This window comes from Ictidomys tridecemlineatus, chromosome 4 (genome assembly GCF_052094955.1).
Source record: "Ictidomys tridecemlineatus isolate mIctTri1 chromosome 4, mIctTri1.hap1, whole genome shotgun sequence".
Taxonomy (NCBI): domain Eukaryota; kingdom Metazoa; phylum Chordata; class Mammalia; order Rodentia; family Sciuridae; genus Ictidomys; species Ictidomys tridecemlineatus.
In genome coordinates, this window is record NC_135480.1 from 30,690,417 (window position 1) to 30,707,990 (window position 17,574).

At 46.7% G+C, this 17,574-nt stretch overlaps 1 protein-coding gene across 3 annotated transcripts; it reads left to right on the top strand.

Annotated features, from left to right (window-relative positions):
- The first annotated feature begins 321 nt into the window (after positions 1–321).
- Positions 322–11,559, top strand: Lmo2 (LIM domain only 2). Of its 3 annotated transcripts, none has more exons than XM_078046255.1 (4): positions 322–579; positions 1,332–1,557; positions 5,837–6,052; positions 10,548–11,559. In XM_078046255.1, exons 2-4 carry the CDS (start codon positions 1,517–1,519, stop codon positions 10,765–10,767), a joined length of 477 nt encoding a protein of 158 aa, XP_077902381.1. In that variant the 5' UTR covers positions 322–579; positions 1,332–1,516; the 3' UTR covers positions 10,768–11,559. The 3 variants fall into 3 exon arrangements, with proteins under 3 accessions (XP_077902381.1, XP_077902380.1, XP_077902383.1); XM_078046254.1 differs by lacking the exon at positions 322–579 and adding an exon at positions 920–1,207; XM_078046257.1 differs by lacking the exon at positions 322–579 and adding an exon at positions 926–1,084.
- The last annotated feature ends 6,015 nt before the right edge of the window (positions 11,560–17,574 follow it).

Here is a 17,574-nt window from a genome sequence, read left to right on the forward strand (position 1 = left end):
GAACTCTGAGGCCCAGAGGTACTCAAGTTTTTCTCCACGGAAGGGCAATCTATTTGCCTCCTCCTCTCCCCTTTGGCATTCCTTTCTCTTCCTAGCACTCAGCCTCGAGCTTGAAGGAGAAACCTGAATGCCCAAATGAGGTCTGCCTCCGTTTTCTTTGACTTAGGGCAAAATCATCTTTCAATTAATGTTCTTGATCTTTGGAAAAACACTTTCTCTGGTCGGGTATTACTGGCACTTTACAGGGGGTTAGTCTAACCGCAGGAGTTCGCTCTTTGAAAGATGCTGAGGGAGGGAATTCTGCCGCCAGCAGATGGAGAGGAGACCCAGACCAACGTGGTCCCTCCCAGCCACCCTCCCTACAGGATTAGCTGTCCCCAGCACTGCTCAGGCGTACCCAGCCCGTGCGTTCCCTGCTCGCACAGCTCCAGTTGCCTCTCTGGAGCGCAGACGCAGCTACAAGCCCGCCGCCAGCAGAGCCGCGCTGTCCGGGGCATCCGCGCGCACCGCGACCGTAGACCTGGGACCTCGAACCCGGGACGGGCGCGCGCGGCAGCCACTCGGAACGCCTGCATTCCTGTAGGTGCTTATTTCACATTCTTTATTGCTTGAGATGCCGGGTGGATACTTTCGGCCTTAGTTAAACCAAAAGGGAAACGCGGAAGAGGGGAAGCCCTGAAGAATGATTTAGTGGCAGCCTAGTCTCCTCTCCAAGGATAGGTGTTCACTGAGCGACTCTGTCCCCGACGCTGGCCCCTTTAAGAAGGCAAGTCAGTCCTGCTGCTGCTGCTGTTTGTATTGCTAATCCCCAGGAGCCCCGTTTAAAAAAAAAAAAATAGGAAGAAAAAAAAAAGGGGAGGGGGGACGGGCATCTGTCTCTTTAAATGTGATTTCCTTCTATTGTATTTGAATCGTGATCAGGAAAAAGGAAATGAAACCAGAGACAGAGGGAAGCTGAGCGAAAATAGACCTTCCCGAGAGAGGAGGAAGCCCGGGGAGAGAGGCTAGGTCCCCTCCCCGCCCCCAGGCCGCCGCCCCCTCTCTGCCCTCGGCGGCGAGCGGCGCGCCGCGACACTGGCCGAAGGTGCGAGGGGCTCCCGGCAGCCGGGCGGGCGCGTACCATCCCCGCGGGCGACGCGGAGCTGGCGACAGCGCGCGAGCGGGACCGGGCGGCGGCGGCGGCGCGGCGGCGGGACCGGGATGGAAGGTTAAGTCCTGAGTAGCAGCAGCTGCTGCAGCCGCCCGGGGCCAGGCTGCGCTCCCCGGCCCCCAGTCTCGGCCGCAGCGCGCCCGCAGCCCGGTGATTCGCTCTCTCTCTTTGGCGTTTGAAGGGAGCGCGGTGACTGTCCTTGAGCGCGGAGGGGCGAGCTCGCCGCCGGAGCGCCGGAGCAAGAGGAGGCGCAGGAGCGGCGGCGGCGGCGCCCGAGCACCCGAGGGGGTCCGAGCCCCAGCAGCCGGTCAGCCCCGCGCCACAAAGGGAGCGCCCCCGCCGCCCGGCACGCCGCCTCCCTCCCCAATGTCCTCGGCCATCGAGAGGAAGAGCCTGGACCCGTCTGAGTAAGTGTGGCGCCCCTGCCCCTGCCACCCACGGTGTCCGCGGCCACGCGCCCCGGAGCGACCGGGTGGCGCCGGCGGCCCGCGAGGGGCTCCAGGTGCGCGCCTGCACCGTGTCCTTGGACCCCTCTGCCTTGCGCGGGGCTCCCCCTTCCTCGCGAGTGACTCTCTGAGGGCACCAGGAGACCCACCGGGCGGAAGGGGGCAGGAACCTGATCCGGCCCGGTCCCTCTGCGGGCCCCCAGTGGGCTACCTGGGACGTTCCCCAAAGCCACCGCGGGCCAGAAAGTTTGCTCTGGAGCGGGCACCGGGGAGCTCGGAGGAGCGCAGGTGGAGCCCGGAGAGTGTTCAGGGCTTTATTCTGCTTCCTTCTCCCTTCTTGCCCTTTCTTGGCTCCCTTTCTCTTTGTCCATTTGGTCCTGGAGAAGGGGATATTTCAAGTGAAGGCCTCCGGAGTCCCCGACGGCCCCTTTCTGGGTCCGCAGGTGGAGCGGCTGTCAGCAGCGTGGGTAACCAGCGCACGAGAGGGTCCACCTGTTCACCTGGGAGCTTGCTCTGGGCTCCAGAGACTTCTAGAACAACTAACCCGGAATTAATTTGGGTATTTGCACTGGCTCCCCACCCGGAATCCACCGATGGGGGTCTGTGAACTTTAAAAATTAGCGCACCATTTTGTGTAGTATAGGTGTATTTTTTCTGGAGAGTGGAGTCTCACAAGTTTTTTTCTTTTTCTCTTTTATATCACACTTTCAAAGGATTGCGGGGTGGAGAAACCAGAGCTCTAATAACCATGTGCTGCAATTTTTCGAACCCCTGCTCTGGTTTGTGTTGAACATTCCCTATTCCCAACCTATATCCCAACCCATTCTCTAGTGTTAACATGGGGAGCAAGGGGTGTTTAACGTATCATTTTTCCTCAACACAAATGCCCTTTTAAGAGTCATTAGCTGTCTGGTTTTGAATTTTTATTCCTTTGAAGTCCCCATCTAATCCTTTGAAGGGATTTGTTACACAAGACCAAAGGAGCTGGTTAATGACTTGTCCATTTGTGCTTTTAAGAGGCATTTGTTTTGTTTTTTCTTTTCCTGCTTTAAAAGAATTGTGCTTTCCTGCTTGAAGTCACGTACCCCCTTCCCCAATTTCAGCCTTCTATAGTGTTTATTTACCTGGGTTTTTACCCTCAGTTGCCAACATAAAAACTCAGCATGTTCTCATAAAACACAGGAAGTACCAGGATCCAATGAGATTATAAACATTACTCTTGAGTCTTGAAGGTTAAGACACCAGCTCTATGAGGAGCTAGGTTTCTTTTAACAAAGACCCAGCTTCCTTAATCCAATTCTCAGGAGAAAAATAACATTCCTTTTTTTTTTAAGTATATACAAACAGTGGATTTAAAGTATATATATATATATATATATATATATATATATATATATATACACCTAGAATTACAACTGAGCCCTGAGTTTTCAGAGACTGGGCAAAACCATAGTCATACAGTAAGGGGGCAGATCCTAGGAATTTGTGCCTAGTGTCTTTTCCAGGCAGCAGGACTTAGTCACTAATCCTTTTATTAGAAGATATATCTGGAGGGTTTGGTTACCTAAAGGAAGTTTGCTCTTTCCAAAGTTTGTGCTTTTTGCCCTGAGATTAGAAAATGGAAACATCCTAACTTCATAACACAGCAGATACTTGCTGTGGGGGTACATGTATCCCATCCTTCCTCTGCTGTGTGCCCAGGTGAGAAGTCGCTGCAGCCCATCTTTCCTCCTTTCTCTTGGAGATTATTGAGAATTTTTATCAGAAATCCAGGATAGGCTCTGGGAGGATGTCAAATACTAATTTGAGGATGAATCTCCCTCAGTCATTGGCTCAAATCATTCCCCCAAAATAATGTGACTTTATCATTAATTTTTTTTAGTTGTAGATGGACAGAATGCATTTATTTTTATGTGGTGCTGGGGATTGAACTCGAATTCAGTGCCTCACGCATGCTAGGCAAGCGCTCTACCTCGAAGCCACAACCCCAGCCCCGACTTTATCATTAATTATAAAAAGATAGCTGGAGCCAGTATCTTAGTCTGTCCTCTGTCTCATCTCAGCCCACCACCGTTGTTGTTGCTCTTTTTGCTTTACATTTTTACTGGGTCTTGATGCCTTGCTAGATGCTTCTTGCATGCTTGCTGGAAGCCAACTTGAGTCATGACATTCATACCTCCAAATACAGATAAAAACTTCCCGAGGCATATGCAAAGCAAATGAAAGCCAGCCAGTGTTCATGAACACAGAGATTTTCTCTGTCATGCAGTTGGTGGCCCTTCTGCCACCCTGTTACAAGAGCAGTTCATTTTTTAAAAAATATTTTTAGATGTTGATGAACCCTTATTTTATTCATTTATTTATATGCTGAGAATCAAACCCAGTGCCTCACACATGCAAGGCAAGTGCTGTACCACTGAGCCACAACCCCAGTCCAAGGAGTTCATTTTTAAAGGCAGTTTTGCATCAGTTGAGTGCAAATTCTCCTCCTTCACAGATGGTGAGCAGCAGCATCAGGGGCATCCAGCATGGTTGTGGCTCCATGAGTGCTTTAAAAGCCCAAAGTAAGACTGGGCTGTGGAAAGAAGAGAAGCAGTTCTAAATTGATGCAGGAGAAATGGCCAAGGGTAGTCACTATTTTTCAGAAGGCAGAATCAAAGTTCTTATGGACAATCTATAAAAACAAAGACCTCAGTGAATTCTTTAAAAATATTTAAGGTCTTGATTCCGCCCCCTGCCCAAAGAAACTGGCTTCAGCTTCACTTTTCCTTTTATTTAAAGAAGACAATCTTATACTCTGTCTGCAAAGCATGGATTTAATTCCAGCATCCTTAATTAACTATTTTTAAGGAGTACTTCATCCATTCCTGGACAGAGTCATCTGAAGTTGTAAAAGTGCTATAAACACGGATGCCCTGAGTCTTATTGTCCCTAAGTATAATAGGTGCTGAGCTTTGTGGGCTCAGGCCAATTAGGACACAAGGTCACCTGGTAAGAGTGCCAGCTAGAAATAGGAGACACAGATTTATAGTTCCAAGGTTCCCAAGAGGAAAGTCCCTTTGGGAATTTCACAATTGGAAGAAGGTCCATTTTTAAAAACATAATAGACTTAAAAAAATAGATTTGTATTTGAACAAGATTCCAGACAGCACATGTTAATTATTACAAACCAACAAGTTTTTCCTATCTCCCAGCAGGTGCTAGAATCATTCCTTCCACTCCTTTTCTCTTTTGGCAGTAATTTAAATCAAAAGTGTTCAGGTTCTAGTGAAGTAAAGTGAACAGGAGCCCGTACGCATGGCTTTGTAAAAAAAAACCTCATTGTGAAGGAATTGCCTGGATTGAGATTCCTTTGGCTGTTTAATTGCCTTCCACTCTTTTCTTTAAGATCACTGTTTTCATCCCCTTCCCACTTTCTTTCCTAAGTCACCTTTATTCAAATCAGTTTTGCCGTTGTAAAAATTTTCATGTAAGGAAAGTGTAACTGATGTCCTACATCAGTTTGACTGTGGCCTTAATATCTGCGATTTTCCCCCAAGGATTCATTCAGAAAGGATGGGATGTAGAATTTCTGTTAAAAGAAAATGAGGATTCCTATTTTATCCTGATGAAGTTTTTCCCTTGTAAAGAGAAAGCAACCTAACATCATTTGAGTTGCCTTCTTCTTTCTGCATCCTCTCTGCTTTTGTGAGTTGGGGGGGGTGTGGGGGGGCTTAAGGTGCACTGATGTGGGGCTTCAGTGGGGGATTTGCAGATTTTAGCACTCTTGGTAGTCGGATGTCCCCACAGCAAGCAACTCCTTTGGTGCCAGGTGCTTTCTCTGGGCTTGGGCAGTGCCTAGGGTCCTGGGTATGGGAGGAACAAAAAGAGGGAGGACTGGGAAGACATAGGACTCTAGGAGGAGAAGGTGGAAGGAGCAAAAGAGAGGCCAGAGGTGTCCACAATGGTGCTGGGTGATGGGTAGGGGTCCAGCGCCACCTGCAGGCACCTTGGATGCCTCTGGGTGCCTTGAGGTTACTTCCAGGATCTAGGACGTGAGGTCTAGCTCTCTTCTGTCTTAACTCAGGACTCCCCGGGTCTCTGGGCAATCTGACCTTGAAGTGTGCTGTCCTGTCCCCTCTCCTTCTGTTACCAGGAAGCAATGGAGTAAGTTTCCCTGTTTGGCCCAGAGAGATTCCTGAACCCCAGGGCCCCTCTTCCTCCTGGTAAACTTGTCCCTAATGCTTGGCCTCCTCTCCAGGGAACCAGTGGATGAGGTGCTGCAGATCCCCCCATCCCTGCTGACATGCGGTGGCTGCCAGCAGAACATCGGGGACCGCTACTTCCTGAAGGCCATCGACCAGTACTGGCATGAGGACTGCCTCAGCTGTGACCTCTGTGGCTGCCGGCTGGGTGAGGTGGGCCGGCGCCTCTACTACAAGCTGGGCCGGAAGCTCTGCCGAAGGGACTATCTCAGGTACCTCCCGACCCTCCCAAGCCCTGGCACATCTGAGTCTGGGGTATGGCCCCAGCTCCCACTTGGGCTTGGAGGTGCCTGCCCGCAGGAGGTTGGGCAGTGGAGGCTGAATCTGCAGAGAAGCAGCAGCTCTTCCTCCAGCCAAAATTATGCTCCCAGAGATACCTTCCAATATGGTAAAATGCAATATTTTTAAAGGCAAGAGAAGAATAAACTCAGAAGTCAGAATAGTGGTTCTCCCTGGAGGCAGATAGGGGATGGGATTGGGGAGGGACATAAGGGAGAACCATAGGAACTGGAGGGGCGCTGTAAAGAAGTTTGGGGGTGGGTTCTTGGGAGCTCATTTTAATACTTCAAAACATATATAGGTTATAAAAAAATCTTTTGTATGATTCCAATATTATGTGATGAGAAATTTAATAATAGCATATTCTCACCATGGAGCTCCAAGCATCGACTCTTGTGGTAGGAAGGTGGCATTCAACTTGCATAAAGGCAAAGGCCCCCGTGTCAGAGGAGGTTGAGTTCCAGCACCATTATCTCCTGGCTCCATAACCTTGGGCAAGCTTCTGGAATCCTCAGTTTCCTCATCTGCAAAATGGAGCTAGTAATAGTACCTGCTTCCAAGGAAGTGGGGAGGCGCGGATGGAATAAAACATGTGGAGGGCTTGGCTAAGTGTGTGCATGTCAAGTAGACATTAGCTGCCTCTATAATTGGCCCTCATGACAGTGTCATGAAGTAGTTTCCAATCTAATGGACAAGAAGATGAAAGAATGGAAGAGTAGACTAGGAAGTTGACAACACAGAGTGGGACGGGAGCTGAGGACATCTTTTCTGCCCTGGGTCATACTATTGGTCATGGGAATTTTCCAGCTCTCAATGAATACCTTTGCCTGGAATGTTCTAGTATCTCATAATTCCATATTAGCTGTGCCATATTAGGGCACAGAGGTAATTCTGTGCCCTCTGCTGTCCGATCTGATCAACTGTGTAGCTGTCAGTTCTTGGCCATCTTCCTGTGGCAGAGGGTCTGCATGGAGCCCTAAAACATTAGGCCCATCCAGCCCATGGAAGCTACCACTAGGGCAGCTTCATCCCTAATCTGCCCTAAAAACACTTTATATGTGAAGGGCAGGGGGAATGCTGCAGGTAATTCCACAGTGAAGGAAGCTTATCTATTTACTCAAAAACGGATAGAATTAGCTCCCTCCCCCCCCCCTAAAAAATTCCCAGATAAAGTTCTTATAAATTTAGCTGTTCTGAAAAAATAGGGTTTTTTTTTCCCCCAACGATCATGATTATCATTTTGTTCATTTTTCTTTTCTTTTTTTAAGTCACCAGAAAATAGAACTCAATAAATACAGACCTGGTTTTGCTCAGTCCCAGTCTGCCAAATCAGTCAGAAAGCAGACTGGGTAAATGATTCCCACTGGGCCCCTGACTACATCCCTGTCGAATCATTTGAATCTTATTAAATGAAGTGCAGATACAGTAAGGTCAAAAGAGCTGGGTTTCTCCCTATCTCCACGGTTTTATATAACATTCAAGAATAAAATCAGTGCTGCCTGGGCTTGTTAATCTTTTCCATTTTCAAAAAGGAGAGGAAAAAAATAGTCTGGGAGAACCCAATGTTAATTAACTTGTGTCTTGGTGACATGAAATAATTCTTCTCCCCGCTACATTCCCAGGCAACATGTTAATTAACTCTGCGTTAGGGCAGGCGTCGCCTCCATCCTTTAATATTTATATTATTGTTATTAAAATGGGCAGCAGAAAGCTTAAGATGTGACACCTCTTGACAGAGGAGAAAAATGATTTTTGCTGCAGGGATGGTCCTTTAGCTAGGGACTTGTTTGCTAGCGTCATTAGCATATCTGGCGGTATCTTGAATTTAACAAGGGAAGTTGGAGGAATGACGCAGTGGGTCCTCTAATGGGGTTCAGTCCCTCTTTACCCTAGAATAATCTCCCTGTGGGAATTGCCAATGGCTGACTCGCCTGATACAGTCCTTTTCAGACATTTAGCCTCAAACACTCATGAGACCCCCATAAAGAACTTAAACCCTGCTGCTGTTGTGTTGCTGGGAACATAACTGCCGCCATTAGTTGGTGCCCAACCCACATCCCTGGATTTGATTCTTTGTGTGCAGCACCCCTTTGTCCCCTGTACGTATACTTTCAGCAGCCAGCACCTGCATCTAACCAGCATCATTAGAGCAGGAGTGTGCAGGTCCCCACCAGACAGACCCCTGTGGGCCTTAGCCAGAGACACACACTGCAGGAATCCCAGAGCCCCACAGCCTTGCCTAGGACCAGGGAGACTTGGAAATGTGACTTGTGACTTACATTGCAGAGTTCCCTGAGCATCGGGCCAGAGCTACCTCCAAGGGCTCTTCCTGAGACTGCAACAGCTTGGTTTCCTCCCCCTCTGCCACCTCTCCCCTGGGGCAGCCTTAGTGAATCATTTGCACATAAATCCTCACCACAGGGTCTGCTCCTGGGATACCCAGCCTGAGACACCAATTCTTTGTTCCTGAGGTTAATGCTGCAGTTAAGTATCCTGGTTTAGTTTTACCACTATTAGACTCTCAGAGTACCTGAGTTGGAAGGGGCTACAGGGCCCTTTGCTTTATAGCCGAAGACAGGGAAGTGTGAGCAGGGGATGTCATTTGCTGAAGTCACCTGGCTAGATGTGATGCTGGGACCTGAACTTGTTTCCCAAATATTTGTTTTTTGTTTTTCCCTTCATTAGCTGCCTGATGTGCTGTAATTTACCCCCTGACTGCCCTCTAATAAGCTCCCTCCTTCCTTAAGGTTCCTGCACCTCAGGCAGTTGGACTCAGATCCAAGCACACTGTTCTCTCGGCTGTACGTTTTGCTTAGGCCCCAGCTTTACTTACTGAACAGTCAGGAAACCAGAACTCGTTCCACTCGGTGACCTCCAATGCTACGGTTACCTACAGCTCCACCATCTGCTACGGTGGGATAAAATGTTCTCCCCCACTAATGAGTTTGCTCCCAGGCGGTGCTTTGAAAACACTCAGAGATCACCCAGTGGAAAGCTGGAATCTGGGGGAACTAAACTGGCCCCGGTGCTGACAGTGAGTCCTCTACCCACAGACCACCTCTTCTGAGGCCAGTCACTCATTTTGCGCAAATATTGGCAATTGCCCTCACCTCCCTGCAAATTCTAAGAATGAACCAATGGATTCTCCAATTTTCTTAAGTTAATAAAAACTTCCCATAAGAACAAGCATCTACCTAAAATGGTCCTAAAGGTCTTAGGTGGAAACTACCTGCTAACAAGCTATGTAACCAGCCGTGTGTGAAAATTGATGTGCAACAGACAGGCATGGCTGGGATCACACCTGGGATGTGTGCAAATATAGCTGGTGCTGGCTTAGTCCTGGATTCTTGGTGCCCTGATGTGCCCTTATGATGCTTCTGATAGCCAGGAGTGAGGAAGATACTAAGACTGCTGCCAATTCACTGAGGCTCAGAAAAATCGAAGGCCAGACCAGAGTCACATAGGCACCCAGGGCTGGTTCTGGAGTCTGGGTCTTCTGATCCCAGGATTGTGTTATTCTATTTCAGAAGGCTTAGACTCAAACTTGAGCCTGCACCGGAGTTCTCTGAAAGGGCTTATTAATACCCAGACTGCTGAACCTTCTCCCCAGCATTTCTGTCAGGTTGGGGTACAGGGCTGAGAATGTGTATTTAAGTTCTGGGCAAAGCTGACTGCTGGTTCCTGGGACCAGTACTTTGAAAAGCGTCACACTGACCTCTCCCAAGTCGCATCTCCCACCCTGATACTGAATATTGCTTGAAATAAGTGGTTAAACTGCTGAGGCTAGGGAGAGTCCTGATTTAGATGTTAGAAGAGAGGTGTCCCCAGAGATTCATGCCAAGGAGGTGGCGAGGACCATGAATTAAGACCTTCTGTTCATTGTAGAGAGATGCTGTTAGTTCTCTAGGTCTCTGAGGCACAATTAATTCTCCCATGTGTCTGCAGGGAGACTCCTGCAGCTCCTGGCAGCCGGGGCAGTGGGCTTGGCAACTTGTGGGGAATTCAAGGCCCTCCTCCCTGTGGGTAAAATAGTGGCGGTCAACATGGTAGAGTTGGGGGCTTTAGAAAGACTCCTGAGGGGTCGCCTCTCAAAGGAGCCCAAGGCTCTCATTCCATCTCCCCTTCTACAGCGCAAGTTCCCCTGGGAGGGGACACTCTTCCACAGTGGTAGCCTGGGCAGCCTAGAGGTGTGGCGAATGATTGCTGAAGGCAGGAGCAGGCTCAGAAGAAGAAGGAGTAACACCAAAGGAAATGCCACAGTGTCACTCAGCCTACTCTTTGCATCCTGGAAAAGACTGGTCCAGCTTTCCCTAGCTTCCTGGCTTCCCGGGAGTTTAACCTTCATGATGGAACCCATTGCATTGCTCAGCCCCTTCTCCTGGTATTGCCTCTGCCCTGAATCTTAGTTTTTCTTTCTTTTGGTCACAGGCTTTTTGGCCAAGATGGTCTGTGCGCATCCTGTGACAAGCGGATCCGTGCCTATGAGATGACCATGCGGGTGAAGGATAAAGTGTACCACCTGGAGTGTTTCAAATGCGCCGCCTGTCAGAAGCACTTCTGTGTTGGGGACAGATATCTCCTCATCAACTCCGACATCGTGTGCGAACAGGACATCTACGAGTGGACTAAGATCAACGGGATGATATAGGCCAGAGTCCCCAGGCATCTTTGGGGAGGTATTCACTAAAGACACTGTCTCCATGGGGGTCTTCATCTTAGGCACTTTGGGGATTTGAGGGTAGGGCAAGGCATCTCTTGGGGGATGGTGGACCCTTAACTGGGCACCAAGCTGTAGCATCTGAGTGAAATAATCCAAGGGCCAAGACTTCAGTGTGATAAAAGGAGCAGCCCTTAGAGAGAACTGATGGCCACAGCCTATCCATAGTAACTGACATGATTAGAGGAAGAATGGAACATTTGGGGGCAAGCAGGCACTGTGCCATCATGATGGAATTTCCCGTCTATAGATGAGAGTTGCTGTATAAAGACTCTTTATGACTTTGATGTTTGCAAACGAGAGATGTGCAATTGATTTCATTTGTCCCTGGCTTTTGTAACAACCCTGTTCCAATCACTCTCCTCTGCACAGGGAAAGGACAGAGAGGAGAGTGGCCATCTTTTTGTCCTTGGCCACCCTCTCAAGGCCTTAAGCTTTGGACCTAAGGGAAACTGCATGGAGACACATTTCAGTTGGGAATAGAGATCACAACTTTTAATCCAATTATTTAAAGCAATGCTGATGAATCACTTGTTTTTAGACACCTTCATTTTAAGGTGAGGCGTTCCACAGATTGTTTCTATACAAATGTAAATCTAAAAAAAAAAAATCAAAGTTGTTCAACTATTTTATTATCTTAGATTATATCAAAGTATTTGTTGTGTGTAGTAAAGGAAAAAAAAAAAAACCACTTCTGCAGACAATAAAAATGACGGACCAAAATGCAGTGTTGTTTATTTGATAATGACTTACAATCTGAGATGGCGGGAAAATGGTCTGCTCTTTCCGTTGTAAAGGAGGAGTAGATAAGCCTTTTACTTCTAGGTCAAATAAAAACCTCAATTGATTGCAAGGGTGTATATGAGGTTTATATAGGTTTCTATATTACTGGCAATTATATAACAGGTCATCACGCAGCTCAGAGGGATGTAGAATAATTAAATTGTTATTGTAAAATGTGCATTTCGCTTCAGCATTGTATGGAGGGAGAGGAAGGCAGCAAGATCATTGCCTTTGGGGAACTTGTAACCTAGAAAGCACACAAATACATAAAACAGATTCCCTTTGGGAGAGAAGGTAATTACCTAGTTTGAAATGTGGCAAAGATGCTGAGCTTGACACTTCGATTTTCCAAGACGTGTGTCTCAGGGTATTTTATGACAAGCGGTTAAGGAGACCTTACTTGGAGGATTTAAAGCAGGCATCTTGGCTGCTTTGCCTTCATTCCGTCCTGGCTGCCACCATGAACTGACTCCCAGCGCCACCTGCTGGTCTTCACCTCTCAGCACGCTGGCCCCAGAGCATCCCGGGGAAGGAGAAGCCTCCACCAAGAATGTGCTTTTCAATTATTTCATGAAAAGATTGGCAAACAACAAGAAGTCTAAATGTGTTTAATTATCAAGATGTCAGAAACATGCAGCTAGGGCTACAGCTAATTAACCGAGTCCTTTAAAGGCTCTATCACTAAGGCTTTTTTCTTTTTTCTTTTCCTTCTAGAGGAGAAATAATGAAGTAATGTCTCTTTTGGCCTGTAACACACTAAAAGTGGTTGGGAAATTTGACTGCTTAAGGTGGCCTATTTAAAACAAATCCAATTAGATCGCATCCCAGCACAGGTGGTGGGGATGTGCTGCCGGCGAGGGGACATTTGCTCCGACTCGGCGGTTCTCAAACTGGTCCCTGCACCAGCAGTATCAGCATCACCTGGGAACTTGCTAAAAAGATTCGCAGATTCATGGGCTTCACCTTAACACCCTGAATCAGAAACTCTGGGGATGGGCCTCAGTAATTTGTGTTTTAACAAGCTCTGAGGGTGATTCTGACTCATGCTCAAATTTGAGAAGAGGGGGGCTCTGGGGTTGTGGCTCAGTGGTAGAGCGCTTGCCTGACATGTGTGAGGCACTAGGTTCGGTTCCCAGCACCACATATAAATAAATGAATAAAATAAAGGTCTATCAACAACTAAACAAATTTTAAAAACAATTTGAGAATGGCTGTTTTAAATCATCCCCCAGGTAGGAAGACTTGCATTCTAAGTTAATAATCAGTATTTGACAATCAGATTAATCAGTGAATAACTCTTCTATATGTTGTCAAACACTGTTTACCCATGAGCCCTAAACTGAAAACTTACATATTTTTTAACACTCAGCTAACATTCATCTTGGGCCTTGCCTACCAGATCAATTGCAATTCAATTCATCATTTTTAATCATATCAATGTTAGAAATAATAATTATTGATTTTTATCTATGCAATGATCTTATAAGTAGTATTAAGTTTCTTGCCTTGGAAATGTAAGCTTTATTCCTAATCCCTATTGTAGCAACACTCGTAAATTTTAAGAAATCAGCCAAGCCCTTCTCCATTCTCAGCAAAGCAGGAACCTGACACTTGGCAGTTGTCAGCAGCACCATTTTGCAGAATCAAGAATGCTCAGGCAGAGACTTTGCAGCAAGTCGCCCAGGTGCCAAAATGTCTAGCCTACAACTGACCTGTAAGGAAGGGCATTCAGAGACTTATAAAGAGGGAACCATCTCCTGGAGTCCCCTCTAGTGGTCAATGTCTGGTTGTGTCACTGCATGCCCTAGACCCGGTGCCAGGCACTTGTTCCCTCCCCAGGTCAGCAGTTTGCAGCAACATTTCTCTTTCTCCCACTTCATTAGTGTTTTCTGCTCAAACCAGCTTCCTTTTGTTGCTGTCTCTAATAAGAATCAGACTTCTCAGGAAAACTTGGAAGTCCTACAAAGTTAAAGTAAAGCACTTGTGAAGAGCATTACATCTCAAGTTTTGAACTAGATCATTTACACAGCACTTCCCGAATTCCAGGCATTCTTCTAGGTCACTTTGTAACTATTAACTCCTTGAATCCACATAATAGCCCTCTGTGTCGATTGTTACTCGTTGTCAATTGAGCAATCACAGTTGAGGAAACCAAAGCCTGGACAGGTGAAGTCACTTTCCTGAGGTCCTGTGGCCAATAAGCAGCAGCTGGCTTAACCCAGGGCTCTCTGCCCTGCACGCTGCTGCCTCCACTAGCTCACCTCACCCCACAGGCACTTTCTCATCCACAGAAAAAGGAAAACCAAGACCTTTTGCCCCAGATTATTGGAGGCTATTTGAATTTAGTTTGGCCAGAACTGGAAACAAAGCACAGTAAAGAAGATATGTAAAAACTGCTATGGAAACACAGAGGAGGGGAAAGTTAGCCCAAGGGCAGCTGTCTGAAGTAAAGAGGAGGTGACATTTGAAATGGCCCTAGACTTGGGAGTAGGATGGGCAAAGATCAGAGGCCTTAAGTAGGCAGAGCAAGTCTGCAGGTAAGCCCAGAGTTTATGGGTGGTGGTTTGCGCATTGGCTGGGGAGGGGCTGAGGCCATCATCTGGGTGAGGGGTTTCAATTCCTCTTCTGGAACTAAGCTACCACTGTCACTCAGTGATAGAGCGCTTCCTGTCATGCATCAGGTCCTGGGTTCGATCCTCAACACTGCTAAAAAAAAAAAAAAAATCATGATTTTGTCACTTCCTGGCAGGGTGACATGTAAACTCAGTTCCTTTACAGGCAAAGACATGGGTCTGAGTGAACACTGCTGATTTCTGACTTCACCTCACCTTGGACTCTCAGTTCAAGTCCCTCCTCTTCGATGACCCCATTTGCAGCTACTCACCTGGTGGGTCTCACACTGCAGTGCCTAGGAGTCTCCTAATTGATAGGAGAGGATAGAGGCTAGAAATAGGCCAGCTCCAGGGCTGAACTGTGTATCCACAGGATCAAGTTCTCTCACCTGAGGTCCAGCAATCTATACCCTCCTGAGCAATGCCCCTTCCTTCACTTGTGTTTGTTTCCTGATTTCACTAAGAAATTGCAGCCAGTGGGGTGCAGTGTAATCCCAGCGACTCAAGAGGCTGAGACAGGAGGATCACAAGTTCAAGGCCAGCCTCAGCAATTTAGTGAGGCCCTCAGCAACTTAGCAAGAACCTATTTAAAAAAATAAAAAGGGCTGGGCGAGGTGGCTCAGTAATAAGGCACCCTTGGGTTCAATCCCCAGTACCCCCACCCAAATAAAAAGAAATTGCAGCTAAGCCAAGTGCGGTGGCACAAGTTTATAATCCCAGAAACTTGGGAAACTGAGCCAGAGGACTACGGGAATTCAGAAGTTCAAGGTCAACCAGACAACACAGGAAGATTCCAGAGAGAGAGAGAGAGAGAGAGAGAGAGAGAGACACTGACTCATTTGTCCCTGTTTCTCCAGACCCTAGCCCTGCCTGACACAAGGTATATGTTGAAATGATTTTAGACGCTCAGAAACTTTTGTAGCATTTATTGCCAAATATACTTTGTTTTCTTTTAAATTTTGTTCTGTACTTTAAAACTTCATTTGGGAAAAAGGCCTTTTCTCAAACTAGCAGAGCACAGGGTTAAGAGCCTTGGTTGAGGCACTTCTGTCCCTTATTAGCTGTAGGACCTCAGGCAAGTTCCTTAACCTGTCTGGGCTTCAATTTTCTCAGTGGTGACAATAGGAATTGTCCAGGAGGCTGTTATATGGATTCCAGGAGTTCATATTTGTAAAGCACCTAGTTCTTTACCATCACCGATGGCATTAGGCCAAAGTTACACATATGGGAAAAGAAAAATATATTTTAATGGGATGAACAGGTAAGAGGGAAGCCTGGTGATTCTATAATAGGGAGATGAGCCAGATGCTGAGGCATACACCCATAATCCTAGCAACTTGGGAGGCTGAGGCAGGAGGATAGAAAGCTTGAGGCCAGTCTCAGCAATTTAGTGAGAACTTCAGAAACTTAGCAAGACCCTATCTCAAAAGCGATGGGGATGTAGGTCAGTGGCAGAATGTGCTTGGGTTCAAACCCCAGTACTTAAAAAATTAACAAAAGGCCCATCTATCGGGGTGCAGTGGCATGCACCTATAATCCCAGTGGTTCAGGAGGCTGAGACAGGAGTTTCACAAATTCAAAGCCAGCCTCAGCAAAAGTGAGGTGCTAAGCAACTCTGTGATACCATTTCTAAATAAAATACAAAATAGGGCTGGAGATGTGGCTCAGTGGTGGAGTGCCCCTGAGTTCAATCCCTAGTACCAAAAAAAAAAAAAAAAGAAAAAGAAAAAAAAGAAAGCAAATCTAAGAAAAGACATGCCTATTATTCTTGTAACCTTGTAACCTTTCTATGTTTGGAACTATTTCCAAACATAAAGTTGTTTTTAAACTAAAAGGATTCTTCACTTTTTCTTGTTTAGGGTTTTTGATTCAATTAGGAGAACAAGGGAGATGAAGGAGAAAAATAATATAGTCCATAATTGAGTAATACACCACATTCATTTGTCACAATTTTAATGTACTGTCGACCATATAAATAGAGACTCTATTCCAAGCAAGTAACCCCTCTGCACACACCGGCATAATGTGAGCAATGAGTTCAGGAGGATTTGCTTAGTATAAAGCAGGTTATTTCTCAACCTTATTCAATGAGCTTACAAAAATGTCCACATTTCTTTTGTGATTAGCATCAAGATTTAATCACTCGGCCATGAAAATGTGCGTATTATTGGGACAGGAATCTAAACTAGCACACTTTATATGTACATCTAAGAATTGAGTGAAAAGATGCTTCAAAGCCCTAAAGTCTCTTCTGTTCTCTACCAGTGGCTGTGTATTAATTCTTCTGGAAAAATCATCATTTCTCCAAGTTAATAAGAATCTTTGAAGCTTAAATCAATTCCCATTGTCCCATGGTGACACTTTTGAACTTGGCTCACTGAATAGTCCTATTTGACGGCCACCTTGAAGATGGCTTTGTGGTGATCCCAAGAGAACCCACAGCAGCAGTGTCTCAGCATGTCAGTGTCCCCACCCCACCCCAGTCATTCCGATTGCTTAGTGAGCTGCTCCAAGCAAAAGCTCCCCATTGGTTACACAGTCGGTAAAACAGATATGAAGGCTGCGCGGGAGGACGCTGAAATCAAGAGCCCAGATTTTGCAACTGTTTAGGGACATGTCTTTCATCAGATTCTAGTTTCCTCATTTGCAAAACAAGGACCTTCCATTATCTCTAGGAATTTTTGGTACTCAGAACTTGGGTGACAGACAGGTAAATGTGGAAGTCAGGAGCATTTGTGGTAGCCGTTTGTTAAGATGTCCCCAGGGATTGCTGCCTCCTCCACCTACGTCAAGAAGGGCTCCTGTGTCTAACCTGTAGGATACCGAACAGTTGATGAAATGTGATTTCTGAGGGTAGGTTAGAAAAGACGGTCCGACTTCTAACCTGCTGTCTTTGGATCACTGTTCTGGAGGAAACCAGCTGCCACGCTACGAAGACACACAAACAGCCCTGTGGGGAGGTCCCTGTGGGTGAAGGAGGAACCCAGGCCTCTTGCCAACAGCCAGCACTCGTTTGCCAATCATGTAAATGAGCCACCTGGAAAGCAGAGCCTCCACTCCAGGCCTTCAGGCTTGTATCTTGATACACTCTCACAAGAAACTCCCAGATCAGTTAACGTAACCGCTCCTGAATTTCCAACCCACAGAAATTGTGTCAGATCGATAATTGTTGTTTTAAGTCACTGAGTTTTGGGGTAATTTCTTATGCAACGAGCTATGATTAAAACACATTTAGAAACTTTTATAGCAATTTGAAGAAGTAATTTCATGTCTGTTGCATCTAATGATAACCATTTGGGGCTTTTATTTTGAGTGGCTTTTTAAAAGTTGTGTGGTTCTAGTC